This window comes from Idiotropiscis lumnitzeri, chromosome 18 (genome assembly GCF_059441095.1).
Source record: "Idiotropiscis lumnitzeri isolate Australia: NSW breed Sydney's pygmy pipehorse chromosome 18, RoL_Ilum_1.0, whole genome shotgun sequence".
Lineage (NCBI taxonomy): Eukaryota > Metazoa > Chordata > Actinopteri > Syngnathiformes > Syngnathidae > Idiotropiscis > Idiotropiscis lumnitzeri.
Window position 1 is genome coordinate 3,584,364 of NC_142408.1, and position 21,634 is coordinate 3,605,997.

The 21,634-nt window shown below is 43.5% G+C and overlaps 1 protein-coding gene and 1 long non-coding RNA gene across 5 annotated transcripts in view; one reads left to right on the forward strand and one right to left on the reverse strand.

Annotated features, from left to right (window-relative positions):
* The window catches only part of LOC148319049 (uncharacterized), a 152,615-nt gene that overhangs the window by 79,904 nt on the left and 51,077 nt on the right, over positions 1-21,634 (reverse strand). The window lies entirely within an intron of this gene.
* The window catches only part of LOC148319051 (disabled homolog 2-interacting protein-like), a 64,021-nt gene continuing 59,659 nt past the window's right edge, over positions 17,273-21,634 (forward strand). For all 3 annotated transcript variants that reach the window (XM_088281290.1, XM_088281293.1, XM_088281291.1), the window contains exons 1-3: positions 17,273-17,333; positions 20,049-20,170; positions 21,137-21,245. In XM_088281290.1, the coding sequence (XP_088137416.1) occupies positions 17,288-17,333; positions 20,049-20,170; positions 21,137-21,245 (277 nt within the window). In that variant the 5' untranslated portion in view covers positions 17,273-17,287. The remainder of the gene's footprint in view (positions 17,334-20,048; positions 20,171-21,136; positions 21,246-21,634) is intronic.

The following is a 21,634-nucleotide window of genomic DNA, read 5'->3' on the forward strand; positions in this document are numbered from 1 at the left end:
TGTTTTGGAGCAGGACATTTAGTCATTCGTCGATCTCAGCATATTTCAAAATCAAACAATACAATAAACTCCAACAAAAAGACTATCAAATGTCCACGTGCTTCAGCAAACCGAGCACAGCAAAGACAAAAAAAATAATAAAAATCCATCGCTCGTGTCTGAAAGTGTGAAAACCGAAGCGAACGGCGCCATCGTGCAGTCAACAGACGGCTTGACTTTGCTCGCCAAATCACACCGACACGTTGACGCAACGAGGCTATCGATTAGCTTCTAAGCTGTTAGCATCCAAACGGGAAATTCTCTCATGCCATTTGCTCGTTACGATGGAACGACGCCATTTTTACATCAATCACCTCAGGAATTGACGTGAAATAATTGGCGGAAAAAACACTCCGCAGGAGATATGCCGGAGGACGACGCCGGCCGCCCGGCACTTGGCCCGTTTTTGCGCCGCTTCCCCAAGGAAAACAATTAGAGAGCATCACAGCTGCCACCGGCTGCCAGCGAGACACTTTGTAACTTTCTGCGTTGTGCATAATGAACAGCAGGACCCTCGTGCAGAAATTGCAGCCATTTCAACACCTTTTATTAATTGTCACAATAGCACGGCGAATTTGCATATTCTTTTAAATGCACTTATTTCCCACTGCCATGTATTTTTCATCAATGCATGATTTGTGGCCATAAATATATATATATATATATATATATATATATATATATATATATATATATGTAGAAATAAAAATTATATATAAATAAAAAAATATCTATTTATAAATATATAAATATGTATAAATAAAAATTACATATATATATATATATATATAAAAATAAAATATATATATAAATAAAATATATATATGTATATATATATATTAGGGCTGTCAAAATTAAAGTGTTACCTCTAGAGGTTAATTGAAATAATTTCAATGCAGTTAGCTCAGTATTACTTGCTTCAAAAATAATTTGCATGTTTTGCATACAAATTCAAATATTATCTGATCATGAGCACATCAACTCAGAAAAAAACAAGAGTAAAAAGGACTTTGGTGGTCTTTCTTTTCGCGGCTGGCGGTAAAGTTAGGATTTGTCATGGAGTTCTGATTGGACCTTTCCATTCCGGAATCATCCCGGGGGGTCTTCAAGCGGCTGAGATGAAAAGGTCTCACGCAGCTTTTATGAAGTGCGTGGGACCTGCGTCAATATGGACTTTAGCGTTTGCGTTCCAAGGGCTGAACATCATCTTGTGTGTTCTGAGCACCCCTTTCGATGTCATTTCAATCACAGCGTGTTTGCCTAAACCTCATTTTCCGCCGGCCGACATCTCTCAATCAGGCGCTCTCGTCGAGGTGTGCTCGGCCGAAACGCCGCCACACCGCATTTGTAAAGTGCCACCGGTAATAATCAGGCTCCAGATTACCGACGCCTGTGTCTGTCGACGGCAATATTGGACCCACCGCTGATGCCGGGTCCCATCGGGGCCGTCTACGTCGCACTTCTATCAAAGCACTAATGTACAATGAAGTCTCCAACCGGCGCGAGGTCGCAAGCTTGGGATGTTTGCGCGTCAGAGGAAATGAGAAGTCATTTCACTCTGAAATAGGGAGTCGTACCTCAAAATGCACATTGGCTTGGTAGCAAAATTTGAAAGAAAATTTGGCCTCTGAAGGCATTCTCACTATCAACATGAGATTTGGTCAATGTGCCTAAAAATATATAAATATATATATATATAAATAAATAAATAAATAAATACAATAAAATAAATAGATAAATAGATACATTAATAAATTAAAATTAAATAAAATTAAATAAAAAATTAATTTGAATTATTATTAGAATTATGCCCTAAGTCAGGGGTCACCAACTCGGGTCCTCGACGGCCCCTGTCCTGCACGTCTCCCTACTCCAACACACCTGACCATTTGAATCAGGTGTGATGACCCCCTGTTCCAATTCTAAACAATCATGAAATTTGTGGTTGCTTCGGCATATTAAATTTAGTTGTGTGCGTTTTTTTTTTTTTTAAATGTTGCAAGCCATTACATCTGCAAGCCAGAAGCTGAGCTTCACCGTGTTTGTCTACGGCCTCTAATGTCGCTCGAGTGCAAACCGCTAACGCTTCTTGTCCCTTAGCTAATATGTTCCGTGCGCAAACTCTAACAAACGCCTCACGACATTAAACACGCCGTTCATACGGAGAGCCTCAAAGTAACACAATCATCATTTTCTGCTTGCTGTCACAGCATTGTCATTTGCGCACGTTTGCAACCCGACCGTCATTCCGCCGTCTCACATCACATTTGCAAATGACTTCGGCTGCAACGCTCGCTTATACGAGCTGTCGACGGCGGCCGGCGGCGCGCGCGGAGGGGTCTCCAAATGAGGTTTGGTGTCTGCCGACATGAGCCGCACGGCCGCCGACGCGATGGCGGCCGTTGATTTGGGCTGCGGCAGATTATAATGATACGATAAATGGATGGATAGAACACAAGCAAAATACTCAAAGACAAATGCAACCTATATCGCTTAACCCTGAATCAACATAATGCGGTGTTAACGCATTCACTGCCATTGACGGGTACAGACGTCAAAAAGTCCATTCATTTCAAAATACCGTGTGGGTCGTTAACGACTTTTTTGGGGACGGGGCTAACTCTCCAAGAAAGTTCCAATGTCTTTTTGAAGAAATTGGAGGACTTAGTCCGAATGGCTTTTATATGATTACTACGTCGTCCGTTTAAGAACGAAGCACTTTAAGGGCACTGAATGGCTGATGATAATATCTAGATTTCTCGGGAACGGGACAGGGCGGGAGAGTGACTTTATGAAGTGGCCATCGAGGCGCACGATGGCCTCATCCATCGTCTTTGCTTTCCTTTCAGCGTTGATTAAATGAGCGTGATGGATCCCGCCGCCATTAGACGAACTGAGGGCTGGCACATCGCAGCTGCCACAAATCACTTTTATGCGGGACGATGGCGGCGTGGCAGCGACAGCTTTACGGCTCTCACTGTATTAATGGAGTGCTGCGTTTTACATGGCGTGCCCACGCGACAACCTCGCTGCTCTTTCAGTGTGGGGGGGGTGGCGGGGGGCGGGGCTCGTTCCATCGGTGCTCTGGAGCCGAGTCAGCACATTCCTCAGTCTTCAAGTTGACGCTCTGGATGGCATTTGCTTTGTTTTAATTAGCAATGTGTCAACAAGCGTACAAAACAAACTTCATGGTACCTGAGGCGGAATCCGTCGTGGTAAGATAAGACTAGAAAAGGTGGGACGGACGGATGAATTTCTTTTGTTATTTTATTTGGGATCATCGCAGTGTTGTCGTTAACGCCATTTTTTTTGTTCAAAATTGAAGTGCGGGTGCACCCGATCCTTTCATTGAACCAAGTCTTGACAACGGCGGATTATTAATGCTCTGATGCCTGAAGCAGTGTTTAGAGCAGGTGTGGGCAAACTACGGCCCGGGGGCCACATGCGGCCCGTTAAATCATTTTAATCCGGCCCGCCAAAATTTTAAAAAATTAAACGAATAAACCTTGTTCAGGATTGACGGAGTCTCTCGTGGCAAAAGGGAACTGCCCCCCCCCCCCGTCCACATAGCAACGTGGCGCAGAAAGCGGCGACAGATTCATCACGGTCGGGAGTGGAGGTCACCTTTCATAGCATTACGGCTGCAGTAAATTTCAGGCGTGCTGCTCCGGAGAGAACGAGATTCATGCAGCAGAGAAACAAACAGGAAGAGTGAGCGGCATGTTTCGCTTGCATGCCATGCTGCTACCTTTGATGACTCAAACTAAGCCACGCACTTCCGCCGACGTGTCTTGATGTGCATCACATGTGTCATATGGAAGATGTAAAACTCTGCGTGACGCCCGCGGAACATTTCTCCTGGCGCGAAAATCCAATTTTCCTCATTAAAGTCCCCGGGTGGGGTGTCGCAGGTGTGTCGTACGTGACACACTAACTCCGCCCCTTTTTCCAGTCCTTTGATTGTTGGTATCTGTCATGCGCGCAAAAAGGCATGACGACGACGCTTGGTGCCACGTTTGATGGCAACGCGTTCCACAAAAGGTTAAGACAATGCACTCAAAACGTCATCCACGAACACCAAAAAGTGTTCCTCCTCCAATTACACAAGTAGCTTATTTATGATAGATTTATGAAATGGCATGGCATTTTCATTTTGTTGAGTCAAGTCAATTGCAAAATATGGATTGGGAACTGCTTCAGTTGCGTTCAGCTATCGTATGGACGGTTTCTATAATCGCGACGTGATGGCAGTCGTCGGATTAAGTCGCCACAGAGGGCCAAGATAGCGACTACATAGGCCGCCACGGCATATGAAAGCGGCATTAGCGGCATCGGCGACAATAACACAGCAGGCGTGCGCAGCAGAAGGAAGGCTAATAAGAGCCTTCAGGCGGCTTCCACGATCGCAGCGGCGAGCGTGCATCAGCGCAGACGGCGCCAGCCAAACACCGACCGAGCAGCCAAGGCGAGCCTATCTTGACAAAACATGACATCTGTCGCCTCCCACGCCGCAAATCTCACGCCCGCCACTTTTCCACGACATGAACCTGCAGAGACCTGAGATTGTCTCTGTGCCCTCCTCTCGGAATTGTACGCCACGAGGATGTGGAAAAATAGAGAGTCGGGTTGGAGGGTCGATCAGAAATCTCCTTTCGATGTAAATTTCAGAATTGGAGGAAAATCTCATCTCTAAATGTAGGAAAAAATCCAAACTTCCATTGGGTCGTATGATTTAAAATACCATACGTTTGAATTCAGACAAAACTTCGGACAGACCCAAATCGACAGAAAAATCCAAACTTGTATAGTACAATTTGTCATTTTTGCTTTTACGAAAAGTTGGGGTAGGATGTAATAAACATGTAATAAACGAGTAATAAACGATAATAACAAAATCCTGAACATATAGCATGTGGTCTTTCAGTACCAATCTGTGGTGTCGAGTTTTCGGGCCTTCACAGTCAGTTCAGTTTTTTTAAATTTTAAATAAAAGAAAACTGCAGCCAGGCGATTTTCACGCGTCTTGTCTTTGATTCTTTCCTTGACATTTTCTTTGTTTACCCGAGAGCGACTCAACCTGACTTTTCTAAACGCGCTGGTATTTTTTCCCCGCAGTGAACAGACGCTGTCAACTGTGCGGATATTAGCAAAATGGGATTTGGTACTTTTTCTACCCATTTTTTTTTTTTGGTGCCTGCTGCCCCGCGCTGTGATAGGGCGACGTGTACGAGGGCTCTGCAATGTCATTTGGCACGGCGTCTCGCGGGGACGCTGAGCTGACGGTGTCAGCGTCAGGACGTCAGTAAAGAAAAAGAGACTTTACTTTTTTTTTTTTTTTTTGCAACGGCGGAACAGGTACAGCGACAGAGAAGGCGGGAGAAGGCACTCAGACGTTTCGGATTTGTCTTGACTGTCACCGGCAGGTGGAATATGTAGGCGACACGACTCGCAATGTTCTTGACGCAAGCAAAAATACTGCCGAGATTACTTGCACGTCTGGGGTTCTCAAATTTGAGAATTCTTTCCAAGGACGCCCTCCTAATCCTAATCCTAATTTAACATAACCTCCATGTGCACCCGTAAATGCTTCGGGAAGAGTTTTACTGCTTCCACTAAAAACAGCGCTGTAAACAGAGCGGAGATTGAGAGTTTATAAAAGAAATCAGTGCTGAGAATTTAGCGATTACCAGGGGTGGGCAAACTTTTTAATTGGCGGGACACAATGGGTTCTAAAATTTGACCGAGGGGCCGGACCAGGAGAAGATGTCTTTGACACACCAGAGTGATTAGAAAATAAAACATGAACAAGGTTTACTCATTTCATCTTTTTCAAGTTCAGCGGGCCGGATTAAAACGTTTAACGGGCCCAATGTGGCCCCCGGGCCGTAGTTTGCCCACGCCTGGATTAGCCGGACCAACAGAACAGTTTAAAACGATAGAGCAGTGGTCTCACCGAGACTCATCGCTATTGGCAAACCACAACCTGAACGAAATCCACACTCCCCACCCAACGGGCAGATAGCTCAAAGTGACAAAACCTTAACGCGCCTCGAAAATCTCCACTCATGCTTCAATAACGAACAATAAAAAAAAAATCAAGTCGTCATCCCTCCTGCAGTAACTCCATCACTTCATTCACCAGCTTTTCCAAAAAATCAATACGGTTATTTCATGGCGCTCGTACTCATCCTGATCAAATCATTTCAAGCGTTGTAAATATTGCGGCGCGTCGGCCGCACCTGACAGATTGTCGCTCGTTTGTCGTACTGTTAGATATAAATGTCAGGTGAGGGAACGGCTAAATGTCAGACACCCGCAAGGCCGTTTCATATTTAGCCAGTTGCTCCGTTCAAAGAGGCAAACTTGTTCCTTAATCCACCGGCAGAAGGCACCAAAAAAAAAAAAAAATCAATAGTACTTTGCTCACCCAGGCTGAAAAAGATTGTAGACACCATCTCATCAGTCCATTCCAGTATTTAGTATTAATCAAAATATCAACCTGGGGGGGGGCGGCTGAAACAACCACGAGACAAAAGTTTGGTCTCTCTTGAATGACGCAAGAGAGCAACTTTTTCGAAAAGATGAAACCCGTCCGTTGTCATTTCAATCAACGTGATGATTCTAATTATCGTCAGATACGAGAGGACTAAATCATTACCTGGGAGACGAACATTCCTCAACTTGACCTTCACATTCACGGGCAACCAGGAAATATGCTTGCCTTTAACAGACAAAAGTGAAGAAAAAAATGTATGCCCCGCCCACCACCACCCACTCTCCGCCGCATTTTTGTTTCAAAACAAATTTGGGCAAGGAGAGCGCCACTGCCAACTACTGGAGAGGATGTGCAATTACACGTTATTCACTCCACAGCATGCGTCGCTCTGCTGTTGAGGTTTTTTTTTTTTCTTCCGCCCCCCCCCCCCCCCCCCCCATCATCTGCCATTTTTTTGTCAGATTTTTGTTCTTTCAGTTAAACGGTGTAAATATTCCATAAGCAAGAAAATTTAAAAGAAAATTACGGAAAGTTCCTTAAATGTTCAACCTTGCATTGGTTTTTAAATTTCGACTCGTCTTGGTCTTGGTCAGTCTCGACTCCCAAAATTCTTGGTTTTGTCTCGATCTCTGTGAATTTAAGTCTTGGTCTCGGATCATGTCGTCTTGAACGCAACACCACCTTGATCAGAGTCATTATCGACCAAAGCCAATAAGATTTATCGTCTCTTAATCCTCTCGAAAGATCCGACTGGTGGATTACCAAGAAATGGCTCTTAGTTTATTTTTTTATTTTTTCTTATTTCCTCCTGCCTCCCCTTCTTCTCCTCTCTGCCCGCTGGCTGTTCTTCTTCGCCTCTAATCCGCTTCTCAGCATTCCAGGTAGAGCGAAGACTGATGCAAGCGCCTCCCGCGCTGACGGGGCCAAGCAGGTTTCCAGGCGAGATATCGGGAGCATCCATCGTTTATTTATCAGGACTCGCTTCCAAGTCCTTGAGTGTCTTTTGGAGACTTTTTTTTTTTTTTTTTGGGCAAGAGGGTGGCTGGTAACAAACTGTGTGACGAAGACTCTGATTAGACTGCGAGGTCGTTTGGAGTTTATTTAGGACATCGGGAGGGCAAAAAGTTGCGAATTGCGCATCGGTCACTTCAGTGGACGGGCTTGTTTTTACGTACGATGCCACCCATTGGTCAGCCGTTAAAAAAAAAAAAAGTTGGGCCGAATAGTGAGCGCTTCTTTTGTTTGCTTGGCTGACAATCGCGCTTCTCAATTCCTCTTTGCCTGGCTACTCGTGAGGCTTAAAGCATCTCGTTGTCATAGCAACGGCCGTGTGAATGTGCGCTGCGTCAAGCCCGTCAATATCCTGCTGGAAAGGTGGAACGCCAGAGCTGCACCACCAGCTTTACTCTTTTGCCGGATGAAAGCAAATATTGTGCGGATGTCGTCACTCAACTGTAGCAATGTCGCGCTTGGATTCAGATTATTTTTTTCGTGTCTTGTTGTTCGGGCGTCGCAGAATATTGAGATGTAGTAGACTGACATTTATTCAAATTTTGCCAAATTATGTTTTGACGCGAGGTGAAAAATCAAACAGGAACCAATCAGATGGTGCTGTGGGCGGGCCAATCTGCTTCTGCAGGCAGGGCCACCAGCACGCCAAAAAGAGAGAAAGAAGTGTGCTGCTGCCAGCTTTTAATTTATCGGTCTTGAAAGTTAAAAGAAAAAAGGCCGATGCCGAGAATCGGCAAAATGCCAAATATCGGCCCGATAATCAGCGCGCTCGATAATCAGGTCCATCACACATGATTTAGCGTAGTATATTAATAACCATTGCTGATCGGTGTTAAAAAGACTGCCTGAATAAAAAAAAAAAACATGTATTCAACATTTGCAAACGTACAAAAAAATAATTAAAAGAAAAGTGAAGAGGGCATTAATGAGATTAGAAAAACATTTGGGAGACTATTTGTATTAAACAACGCAAACACAATTTCACTAAATGGATCGTCATCCACGGATGCGCCCTGATCTGATTCGAGCGCTTACACCAGCATTTCATCAGGACGAATATCGATTTTAACGCCGATTTTGACGCGCGGCAATATTATCAAGGGCCGCGGTTATTACCCGAAAGGCTGCGGTCAGCAAAACGCAAACATCTTTGACAGGTGACGGACACGAAAGAGAGAGAGGGAGTCACTCCGCTTGGCTTGATCTGCAATTTGTCCATTTTCAGGTTGGAGTGGAAATCAATGGAAGTCGTTGCGCCCTGCCGCCGCGTTATCTCCACACGAGCAATATCAGAACAATATGCCGGGCTGGTTGCAAAAGTCTCGGGCGTAATACAGTTAGCAATGACAAGTAGACTAATGATCTTCAGCCGGCGCGTCCCGTTGGGGCTTTCGCAGTAGGCCAAAATCATGAATCATCATGCGAATAATGCTTGGCTACTTCTTGTACTCAAGGCCCCGTTTTGCTCGCCGATATTATTACTCTTTGATTGTCTTGGACTTTTAAAGATGAGCCACCCTGGAAGTGAAGGTTCGCATTTAGCGCCAATTAAACGCCACGTATTCAACGGCGAGACAGAAATGGAATTATTAGCTGCGTCCTTGGCCGTGCTTCTCAATTTTTTTTTGTTACGCCCCCCCCAGCAGGACGAAAACAATTTGTGACCCCCCCACCAGCAACTCTGCACCACAACTCCAAATAATAGCATTTTCGTTGCGAAACAAATTTGTTAATACTTGCAGCGCACAATGAGCAAGGAGAGCGCCACTGCCAACTACTGGAGTGGAGGTGTAATTACACTTTAATGTAGTATGGCGGGGAAAAAAACGCATGTTCCCCGGGGTCACACTCGCCCCCCTCAGCATCGCACCGCGCCCCCCCCGCCCAGGGTCTATTCGTGGTTCGCTATTAAAATTTGCGATTTGTAATTTTTTTTCTGCGGAATTAATCGTTGGCCATTTATTATTTATTAGTATAGAAAAAGTATCTACTTCAATGTGGTCACTACCTGATGATGACGCTTATCAAGATATCGACGTGCAATTTGCCGATCGGATCTGAGCATTAAATTGAAAGCGGGGACTCGGACGAGCGGAGCCATTGCAGCATTAGCTGTCGAGAGGAAAAAACACAAACACTGAGATGAATTTCCCCCTCCTTCCTTGTAACTTTTCCGCCCAATCGGCCAACTGGCATCTTGCCAAGTCGTTGCGGCGAATAATCGTCGAGCTGTGACATTTTTAGAGGCAAATCTTGTGAATCTTCAGCTCCCAATGGGGGATGAAGATGGGCAGCGGCGGCGGCGGCTTCATTTCTGTGCGAGGTGACTCCCGCTTTCCCCCGACCATCTGTCGGCTCGTGCATCGCTCTCATCTATATGGATAAGACGACACGCATTAGCATGGCTAATACAAAGGCCGTCGTATGGCGCGAGTGCCCTAACAAGGCGAGGGCGCGCTGGGGTAAAAGGCCGCAGGGAGAAGGTGGCGGTGGCTTGGCACCGCATTATGTCCATCCGCTTAACCTTGGCCCGTGTTTATATTAACCTGCACAGCAGCGTGGGCTCCGACGATTATTTGCCCGGAAACGCAGCGTAGCCAATCACAGCACAGAACACACAGAAGTCTCAAACATCCCGAGCAGATGACAAATTTCAAATAGTTTTACTCCTTTAAAGAGACAGACATAATGTGAGGAATATTTTTTGGCTTCTATAAAAATAGTCCTGCCAACTCCATCGCAAGGGTTATGTTCCAGACAAACCCCGTGTCCCAAAAGCGGAATCCATATATCCATAAAATAGATTTAGAAACTGTAAATGTAAATTTGGAGATTCCTGAGTTGCGAGCGTTTTGTTTTTTTTGCCCAAAAATAAATTATGAATGAGTTTCAAATTGCTCTGCCAAACGTAAGCACCCGTGGCATTGTGGTCAAAAGGTCCAGACATAAAGAGTAAAGTAAAACATGAAGTGTGGTGACATTTCTGGTACCCTCACGTTAGCATGTGAACCAAACCAAGAGGAAGACGTTCTTTTCAAAGCCATCAACTTCAGAACCTACTGACATAACCCCAAGCCGGCGGGGATCGGACCCAAGCCCGCCCCATGAGTCCGAACAGAACACACGGGACAAATAAACGCATGAGTGGATTCATGGCACGAGGGACAAGAGGGTCTCCGCTGGTCCAGGGACGGAAGGCATGAAGCAGCCACTCGGGATGGACGTCCACAACCCGACGTGGCCATCCACTGCGCCCTGAGCGAACGGCTGTCCGCATCCAGATGTTGACCGGATGACGGATGGATGCCTCTCAGGGAAAAAATTAAAAAAAAACGAGTGAATGCGGTGATTGCGAGCATGTTAGTCAAGAATTCCTACTAAATATTTCAAAGGGCCAAGGGAGAGAGACAAAACAAAGTGGATATCAGAATCTGGAGCAGCGGTCCCAGAAGAGATACCCTCCCACTTCTTCTCCTGGTTACAACCGAAATAAAATCGTTTGATCTCGGCGACTCGGGCTTCTATTGTTATCCTGTCATAAACCTCCACTCCTCCCCACAGAGTGAGCTGTTGAATAGGTAGAGCACACATCACCGTTAGTTGAAGAATTCATTGCTAATTAGGAGCCTTTTTACACTTGAATTGAGGGGGACTGGTAGCGCGACATCGCCTTTAATTCAAGCTTAATATCCATAAAAAAACTTCTCCGCGGAGAACAGTGCAGAAAAAGCTCAGATTTCCACTTTTAAATGACACTGACTGTTACAAAGCGTATACCGTTGTAGAAGTGATTTTGTTGTTTTGCATTGTCTGGCGGTCCAATTTAAAAAAAAAAAAAAAAAAAAACGACAAGCCACAAATCTCTCTCGGGAAGAATCCAGATAATGAAAAATAACAAGCTCGACAAACAGACAGAAAAAAAAATAAACGCTTCCCCAATCGCAGATGTCTTGCTTTGTCTCACGGGGAGGTGATAATGCGAGAGCGAGAGAGAGGGAGAGAGAAAAGGTCTACGTCCTTATCGTCACATTTCGATTACGAGATTCTAATCAACGTAGAATACATTTTATTAGTTCAAAGACGTATTTCCCTAACAGGATCAACCGATTGTGGTACCCGGTTGGAGAAGCTGTGCAAAAAGCAAACCGACAAGAAAAGACAACAACAACAACATCTGTTGTAACCCGAGGAGAAACAACCGGGCTCCAGACTGCCTCTATACGCTCGCGTTTTATCCCTCAAAATTTGGAGACAGTGCGAGTAAACTTTTCATCTGCTGGCACATGTGCGACCACAAAATTTGACGATGAAGTCGCTGATGAACTTCTGCTCCGCACATGGGCCCAGTTGTTGGCCATAATGCACCAACCTGTCTTGTCTGTTACACAGTTTCGTCAACGCGTGCTTTGTGGGGACCTGATGACCTTAACGTGCTTCTGTCAAACCAGACACACCTTTCTATCGTTAAGCACCCCAGTGACCCCCGCCTTGGATATTGACTCACTTATTGATAAAGCTCCTTATCAGGTCCAAGAAGCACACGAGCTGTTTCCTATTCACGGATCAAGCCGTTGATTAGCATCGATTGTGGTTCCAACGAACCTAAAACCAGAGAACCGCATTCTTTTGCTCCTTCTGTTTAGTCGCGCCGTATCCGTCCTAGCCGCGGCTTTAAAGGGATTTCTTCAATCAGGCGCCATGCCTCGGATTTTCTCATTTGGAAAAATAACACACACAGACAGTAAAACTCTCACACTCACCATAAAACTCTCATGCATTCCAAAAGAACTCTCACACACCACATAAAGAATTTCAGACACCATCATCATTGACCCTCCCCAAAATTCTCTCTCACACACTCGCACAAACACACAACATTTAAGTGTGTGTTTTTTTTGGGGGGGGGATAGTTTTTTGTGTACATTTTGGTGTGTGTGTGCATACAAAAGAGAGCTGGGTGAGATATGAGTTTTGTTCTGCAATTGATATGTGTGAGTTTCCAGTTAAATGTGTGAGATTTCGCTGTTTGTGTGTGTGTGTGTGAGAGGTAATTGTTATTTTTTTGCCTATAAGGGCCCTTCCCCATCTTGTGTATTTTGCACGCTACGGCACCTTTTATGGCGGCTTCCAAGAAGTCTGGGAAAAGGGGATGAAAAAGCTTGGCTTCCCTCTTTTTTTTTTTTTTTGCTATATTTTTTTGTCTGCAAGGATTGCTGGAGGATTTTTCGCTTTCCTGCTCTTTCATGCTTTTGTCAGGAAAAGGCAATGCGACTTCCTGTACTTTATTTTTTTTTTTTTCCTCACTCCCTCCTCCTGGCGAGAGAAGGGCTTAAAATGCTTTACTCGCGCTTTTGGATATGAACACTTTGCCTCGGTTGCTAAGCCAACGTAAATACTTTACTTGGGTAATCTTTTCTTTTCTCCCGGGAGTCGGCGCGAGAAATAAACGGCGTGGCATTCTGCTTTTTTTTTTTTTTTTCCTGATAAATGGCCGTGGTGCGCGCTGCTCTTGTTGTGACTTTGAGGGCAGAGGGGAAGAAAAGGAGGTGGCGATGGAAGAGCAGAACGGAGGGAAGATGACAAGATACGCTGTTTGTCTGATCCCTGAGAAGGGAGAGCTTTCATTACTCCGGGGACTTCTTGTTTTTTTTTTTTTTTTTCCTCCCTCCTCGGTCTCATTTCTGCTTGTCAGACGGGGGGGATTCGGCATTTCCAGGCGCGACAATGCGATGTCAGGCCAGAGAGTCAGCCGTGATGGAGTGAAAAGTCCGCCAAATGCACCTGAGCGCCATCCAAGACAACAACAAAAAAAAATTGGAGTGTATGTTGAGCCCAAGTGTCTTTGATGTTTCCAAGTCGGTGAAGCTTGCTGAAGACGCGATACCAGAAAATAAATAACATTTTCTTTACATGGCATTGTTGAAGGCTGTCTTTGATGTTTTTCAAAACCTAATACGATGTCTCTTTGGTTATTTACAAACGTGGACGTATCGGTTTGACGAAGGCTGTTCTAAGATTGTCTTTGATGTTGACATTAGGTGTGTTTAAAAAGTCGTGTCTTTGATATTCCTAAATCTGAAGAATTGTCTTTGATATTTTAAAAAAATGTTTTTTAGGACAGAATTGTCTATTTTTTTTTTTTTTTTTACAAAACATGTCCATAGCATTTGTTGAAAACTGCCAACGAGGATCAATGAACAGCGGTGTCTTTGATATTCACAAAAAACAAGTCCATATTGTGAAGACTTAACAAGTTAGTCTTCCCAAAAAAATAAAAATCTCATATTTGATGTTTCCAAAACTGTGTTTGCTGAAGATTCTATTTGATGTTTACAAACATGTCTCTTAGGTTCATTGAAGACGCAAAACAGTCTTTGATATTTACAAAACACGTGCGTTAGGTTCACCGACGACTATCAAACGCCGTTTCTGTTTATAAACCGGCGATGTCAGATTTAATAAAGAATTTATGGAAGAGCAGAAAATCTGCCGTGATTGATTGAAACGTCCGTCCAGGAAGACTGAAAGGTCGCCGGGTTCCCGAACGGTGACGGAGTCCAATCTGACGTGACTGTTTTTAATGACCCTTTCTGGGAGGTCCATCGTCTCCCCCCGTTTGGATTTAATCACGCGCCGGGAAGCGTCTTATACGACCCGATGGTGTCTCGTATCGTCTTCCTTCGAACGGGAGCGCCGGCAAGTGGAGCGAGCCCCTCGGTGCTTCCACTCTGCGCGACCTCGCTTTGGAGCGTTGCTATGCATCACTCAAGTCTTAACGGCGACCTTTGTGCGCCGTATTATGGGATGCCGGGATGTTTGGAAACGACATGCTAGAGTAGAGCAACGAAAACAGAAGGAGTTGGGATGCTTTTATGTAAAATGTCTCGCACTGAAATGGCTTCATGGAATATAAGAGGTTTGGCCAACGAGGATTAGGAGGGTCATTGAAGACTGTAAATTGTCTTCGTTGTCAATGTTTGCAAAAAAAAACCAAAACATTTTCATTCAATTCACTGAAGGTGAAACTGGCTTTCGAAAACAAAACTTGTCTTGATGTTTACAAATGGCGAATATTAAGTTCTTCAAAATTTATTTCTGTTTTGCATTTCCACTTTTATGAGAGATTTTGTATTAAAGTGCCCCCCCACACACACACACACATTTTCCTCTGCATTTAAACACCCCTAACAGAGATTAATGACATCTTCTTTGCCGAGTCTTGCCAGCCTGAGATGTAACTAGCCGGGCAAATGAAAGGAAGCCACCGGAGAAGGAGATAAATTAGTTTTCGGAATATTGAAGACGAGAGGCCACCTGTTGCTCATAGCCTCGATGCTGGACAGCGTCCACTCATTACGCAGATAGACACCACTTAAAAGTCCGCCTCTACAGGGGCAAATATGTGCTAATGTTCTGGAGATGTGCTTTTATTGGGGCAGTGGGGGCGGCCGGTGATAAATTTGGCGCCCCCTGTTGCCTGTTCGGATGTGTGAAGACGAGAGAGAGATGAGTCATGCATCTCACCATGTTGCATTTACATATATTTCTTTTTTTTTTTTTTTTGATGAGTACTAAATGAACAGTACAGTGATTTTTCATTCATTCAAAAAAAAATAAGGCACTGGAGCGTTTGGTGAGAACATGCACGGAGCAACAGCGCCCCAGTGTGGATGTCCTGGAAACTACAGCATCCCCATTTTTGTGCGCGGTCCTAAAATTCTATCTTGGATTTGTTGAATAAATATGTTGGCTTAGTTGAAGACTCTAAAAACACTCGTCTTTGGTCGTTTACACACTGATGCGTTAGGGGCATGAATGTTTTTAGTTCACAAAACACCAATGCTAACAGTATGTGAACTAAATCATTTTTCATCTTTATGAATAATGATAAAGTGCCGTTGGTCATTAGAAAGCACGGAGGTGCAATTTAAGTTTATTGAAGGCTTATTTGACGATGTATCTGTGAAGTTAATTGGCTTTGATGTTGTAATTATTGACAACTATAAACTGGCTTTGCCGGTTGACTCTACAGACTGGAAATTGTCTTTATTCATGTTCCTTAAATGAAAACGAAAATTGTCAGATTTTTAGGATTTTTTTTTTAGTTTGGGTTAGTTGAGGTTCCAAATTGTCTTGGATATTTAGTAGTAGTTGATAATCGCCATTTTGTCTCCTGAATTGCATAAAGTGCAAACATTGAGGCTGTGGCGCCCTCTGCCGTTTGCTTAATGAAGCGCAGCAGTGTGGCAAGATGACTAGTTTTTTTTTTTTTTTTTTACCTCATCCTGTCTTTTTTCGACATGCGAACAAAGTTGAAAAATGTTAAGTGCACATTAGATTGCTTGGAGACGCGGATGTGTCTTTAATGCTGATAAAAATAATGCATTATGTTCAGTTCACTCAAAATGGTTTAACAATTTACAGAAAAACACGTTATTTTGTCTTCTTCTTCTGTCTTTGTCGTTTGAAAATATGAACCCAAACTGTCATGTTCACACAACACATTGATGTTCATTTTTGATGTTTTCAAAAACATGTGACACCTAAGTCCCAACAAGCAAATTTCACATCATCGTACACGTTCGTGGTTACCGTGGAAACATAGCCGAGGGTTAACAAGGTAGGAATACTTGCAAAATCGTGTCAACGTTTCCATTAATAGTCAAGAGTCGAAGTTGCTTCGCCTTTAAAGCGCCGCCGCCGCCGTCCGCGGATTATCGTTTTGCGTTAATGCGTAATCGCCAAAGCCATGCGGATGGAAATAAGCCTGACGGTGGTTCCTTTGCTTTGACGAGATTTTGTCAAATGTGATAGATTTAGTGGGAAAAGACGCCAGTATCACTTAACATCGTAAATTGGAGAAAAAAAACACTTAACACATATTCAATTACTTAATACAGTTATTATATATTTAAAAAATGTATCGACTGTATAGAGTTTCACTTTTCAAAGTTGTAGTGTTACAAGGAAGTTGTAAACAGTTTTTTGCAATTAAATATTTTAATGAGAAAGAACATGAAAAATGTCGAAGAATTACTGCAAAAAGTGTAAGGTTTTTAGTGGATGAGAGAACTTTTTGGTGGGTGTCGTCTAATTGGCCGATTGGCATGTGTTAAAGACGCTTTTTGGTGAGTGTTTTTTGGTGTGCGCGTGTAAAAGTTTTTTTTTTTTCAAATGTGATGTTTTTTTTACAGCTGTGTGATGTTTTACTGGTGAGTCTGATGTGTTCTCAAAGTCTCGGATTCATAAATAAGATTTTATAGTTTGCGTGAGAAGTTTTTTGGTTGGTGCGAGAGATTTGTTGGTCTGTGTGAATTTTTTGGTGTTTGGGAAATTACTTGTGAGAGAATGTGAAGAGAAAGTGAGAGAATTTGTGTGCGTGAAAGGTTTTTATGGTCTTTGTGTTTTTGTTTGTTTGTTTTATTTTATATTTCTTTTAATGACATGGAAGTTTTTCGGTGTTGACCGAGATCTTTTTCAATCTATGTGAGAGAGAGGTAAATGTTCTTTTGGACCACCTCCTCTTTCCTTCCTCCACTCTACCTTGGCCCCTCCCTCCTCTTTCTCAGGATCTGCCCATTATACCCCCCCCCCTCTCGTTTGTGTCACACTCACTTTGCGTACGACAGACACACAAGCTGAGTGGCGGTGGCCGGGCGATGCTTGCTCTCTTCTCCTGGCTTGTCATTATCGCCTTGCGCTCCCAGTGAGCTGACACACACACACCCCGAAAATCAAAGGATGGGGATGCAGCCACAAGAGAGCGTGGCATCTGATTACCTGTCAGGTGAGACAGCCTCTTTCTTATCTTTCTGATCTATCGATCTGATCTCATTTGATCTCATATAATCGTCGAATAATCTCATATAAATCTATTTCTCTCTGTTTACATTTGCCATGTTGAGACGGTTTATGTTGCTGCGAGCTGTGAAACTAAAATGGTTATTTTGTTGAATTATTTTTTAATAACCTTATATATTCACATTGTACAATATTTCGAAAGAAAAAAAGTAGTAATCATAAAAGAATTTTTTAAAAAAAATTCTAAGAAAAAGTCAAATTATCGGGGAAAAAATTCAATTTGCATCTAGATATTACACTTTAAAAAAAGCTCAGGAAAAAGTCAGAATATTTCAAGAATTCTATTTTTGAATAAAAAATTAAAATACAATATTTTGGTAACCCCCGAAAAGATTTATTGAGATCACATTTATTGAGAATAGAGCTCATCTCAAACGATTGAATCGTCCATGCCGATTAATCGGGCGAGGACAAATCAGTCTATATCAATGACATGGATAAAATTATGCTTTACAACAAAAAGTATTTACTATAAAACGATTAGAGTGGGAAAGTTGGTCGCTCTGAGATGCAGCTGTTCATTTATTTTATTTCTTATTCCTTTTCCTGATGCCAGACGGCTGCAATTAGCAACGCTAGCTCAACATTATTTACGCTCAAGTGTGCAGCATGACCACCCGGAGCGGTGGCAGCATAGCAGGTGGCCAGCAATATTATGCAACTGTCGTTCTTCAGCGAGCAAGTATAACACGGCAAGGAAAAAAAAAAAAATACTTAGAAACTGCTTGCAAAAGGAAAGTAACAAATCCAACGTAACGACGGCTCGTAACTTGAAAAACACTCAAATCCGGCCGCTCGTAAGCGGAGGCGCCACGGTACAAAATTCCTGAACTTACTGGATCACATCACATCGAAACGGAGAAGCGGCTTATTGATCCTGTTACTGACCCACGTCAGATGTGCGGCCTCGGGCTCGATCCGTCCTGCTAGTCACGCTCCGCCGAGCGTCGCCACGGCAACAGTTGCTCGGGCAGCTGATTTCAGATCAGATTGTTAACTCCGCGCCATATTCGCCGGAACAATTAACGGGTCGCTTAAAGTGCTGACAGGATATTATTTGAGCACGATGCTGTTAATTTGCGGTTAAAAAATAAAAAATAAATAAACCACTTAAAATATGTATAAATAATAAATCAAATTTTTTTATGTAATCGTCCAGATATTTAATTTTTTTTTACAATTTCCTACATTTTTTTTTACTCGTAAACCAGGATTTTGTTAAATTAATATTGATACCCGTAAATTTTCTGACAATCGGAAAAATTAGACATGAGCGAATCACTTTCTGAATGTTCTAAACTCCTGTTTCCATGCCAACGGCCGTTTCACTTCGAGTTTCGATGCTCAGATTGCCTGAACATTACAAACAAGATTTTTTTTTTTTAATTAATAATAATCCACTAATGGATTACTATGCCCCTCCCTGAATAAATAATAAACTCTCGTTTATTTTCTGACTATATTATTGTAATGTTTCAAGCGCATATCAATCGTCCAAAGTGATCTTGCTCAGCAGTGTTGTGATGATTCGCCGTTCCTTCCTGCATCAAAATGGCCGTTTTGAATATTTCAAACATTCCGAAGCACGTTTGCTTGTTACTGGCCCGGGAAGTTATGTTTATTTCATCGCTGCGGCTTTGTTTGTCAGCAGCCTCAAACGACACACGCGCACATTTTCAGGCAAACTTGGCAGAGGAACGAACGGGATGACATTCTTCAAGGTGCATTCACACGAGCAGACTTCAGCGGCCGATGGGTTGAATGAAACAAACTACCAGCCAACCACCTCAACTAGGATTCCTTTCACCAATCTCTCAATGAACTAACCTTCAGATCTACTCTAACTAACCAGATAGCTAGAAAAACTACCAACTAACCATAAAGTAACAGACTGATTGACCAACTACAGTATGTAACCCAGTGCTTCTCAATTATTTTCGGCCACGCCCCCCCTAGAAAAAAATTGCCCCCCCCATCACCGGCCACTCTCTGCGGTGACTTTAAATAATAGCATTTTCGTTGCAAAAAAAAAACACCGTTGCGTTAATATGCGCGGCGCACAATGGACAAGGAGAGCGCCACTGCCAACTAGTGGTGTGGAAGTGCAATTACACACTTTATTATCATACGGTGGGGGGAAAAAAAAGCATGTTCTACAGTTTCTCCCCACTATTTGAGAACCACTAACCCAACAGTCATCTGTCCAACCGCAACTACAAAAAAAAAAAAAAAAAAAGTTGCCATTTATTGAACGTGGCCAAAAAGCGCAGGCCAAGACGCTCACACGCAGACTAATGGTCCAAGAAAAAAAAAAAAGAATACGACCACCGGGAGGCAGCAGTGGCCGAATGCATGCAAAAGCACGGTGCTATCAGATTGGAACGCAGCTTATCTTTCCCACACAGCGTGGCATGGAACGCGCTCATGCATGACAGCGCTACAAACACACACAAGGCCGATGAATAGCAGCGCAAATCCTTCCTCGCACTGCCGACGTCATTGAATTGCAGATTGGAGTCGACGCCGGCGGACACTTGAAGGCCTGATACGTGACGAAAGCAAAGTTGTTTGACAAGAAAACAGGGTTGCACATGAAACGACCTTCGCATAAAGTCGGGCCCTTCCCTGTTTGTGTCCGCAGATGTCCGATGGCCGTCGCCAAACTGGCTGTCACGTGGACGATCCTTCGACGAGCCAAACACGCGGAAGGCGCAGCGTAGCGCCGTTCGCGATGGCCCCGCCGCGCTTCGGATTGAAGAGCAGGTGGCGACATCCTTCCGACTTTTCCAATATAGTCTCAAGACCAATAAAGACAAAAGTACTCAGTACTTGCTGGAAGTAAAAATATTTGTGCAGTTGAAGTCCTCGCATGAATGGGACTCCGTCTCACACAAACACCTTGCCTCGACAAAATGGTCGGCGTCCGTTGGGCATGACCATATTTCTTCGTCCCCTCCGATTGTCCAGCTAATTTGCGACAATCAAACGTTTGTGATCGAGGCTTTGAAGAACAAAGTCCTGACGCACGCCACCGCCATTTCTCCTTTTACGATCCTCGTTTATCACACAGCTGTGGTTGGTCTAAAGCAGTCGCGGACAACCTGCGGCCCAAGGGACATTTCTAGACGACCAGAACATTTCAACTGGTCTCAAATCAGAGGAAGTGTTGTTTCGAAAAAAAAAAAAAAAAGGGATGACTTTTTGGTCATAAAGGCAGTGAAGCTATGCTACACTTAATAAAATAAATAAATAAATAAATAAATCCTAAAAAAAAACCAATTTGGGTCAAGGTACAGATCGACTTGGGTCAACTTGACCGAACTGGAAAAACAAAAGAATTCCAAGTAGCGTGTTGGTTCTTTTTGGACCCGATTTGGGTTCTGTTCTGTTTTACAGAAGTTAACTTAATGTGCTTTACAAAAAAAATAAAAATAAAATAACGGCAAGCAGAGCAAAGTAGTCAGTGTAAAGCCTTTAGCGCTGGAGTAATAAGTTCCGATCTCTCTGTTCTGCTCAAATCCCCAAGCTGCAGAGTTCTGAATGAGCTGTTTGATGCTCTTTTGCGGGAATCCAATAAGAAGACCAGCATAATATTTAAGTCTACTGGAGATAAAAGCATGGATAAGGCATCAAGACTATAGAACGCTAAAAAAAAAAAATACAAAAATAATGTTGCATTCATTGATTGATATTCAATTCTTTCGATTGATGAATTTTCTTCCCCGCCAGGAGCGCAGCAGTTGCTCGTCAGGCGGGGTTGGTGTTCTGCGGCGCACAATCAGCGTGCCGGCTGAAACGCACTTCAGCGAGCTGCATGGCCGGCCGTCCACCGAGAGCGGTGAGCTCCACTCCTCAATCATTTAACAAGCCAGACGTTAAATATTCAACACTTGTGCTCACGCAAGAGAGAAGACGTTTAGCGCCAAGAAATGATGACTTCTGCAAAGGTTTGTTTATTTGTGAGCAAGATTTTGGATGCTTTTGACCTTTGGTGTGGGAGCAGGAGTTCAGAACATTAAGACAGATTAATCTAATTGCGGATTTTCCCGGTAGTTCACAAAATGACCAGAAGTTGAAATATTGGGTATTTAGTTTACTTTTTTCGACGTTTGTGATTTTTGGTTAGAAAACCGGAGTTCAAAACATCCCAAGAGTGCGACCCTTGGAACATATTAATGGATGAATGAGCGAAGTGAAGTCACCCTAAGAGTTGTTATACACCTTTTG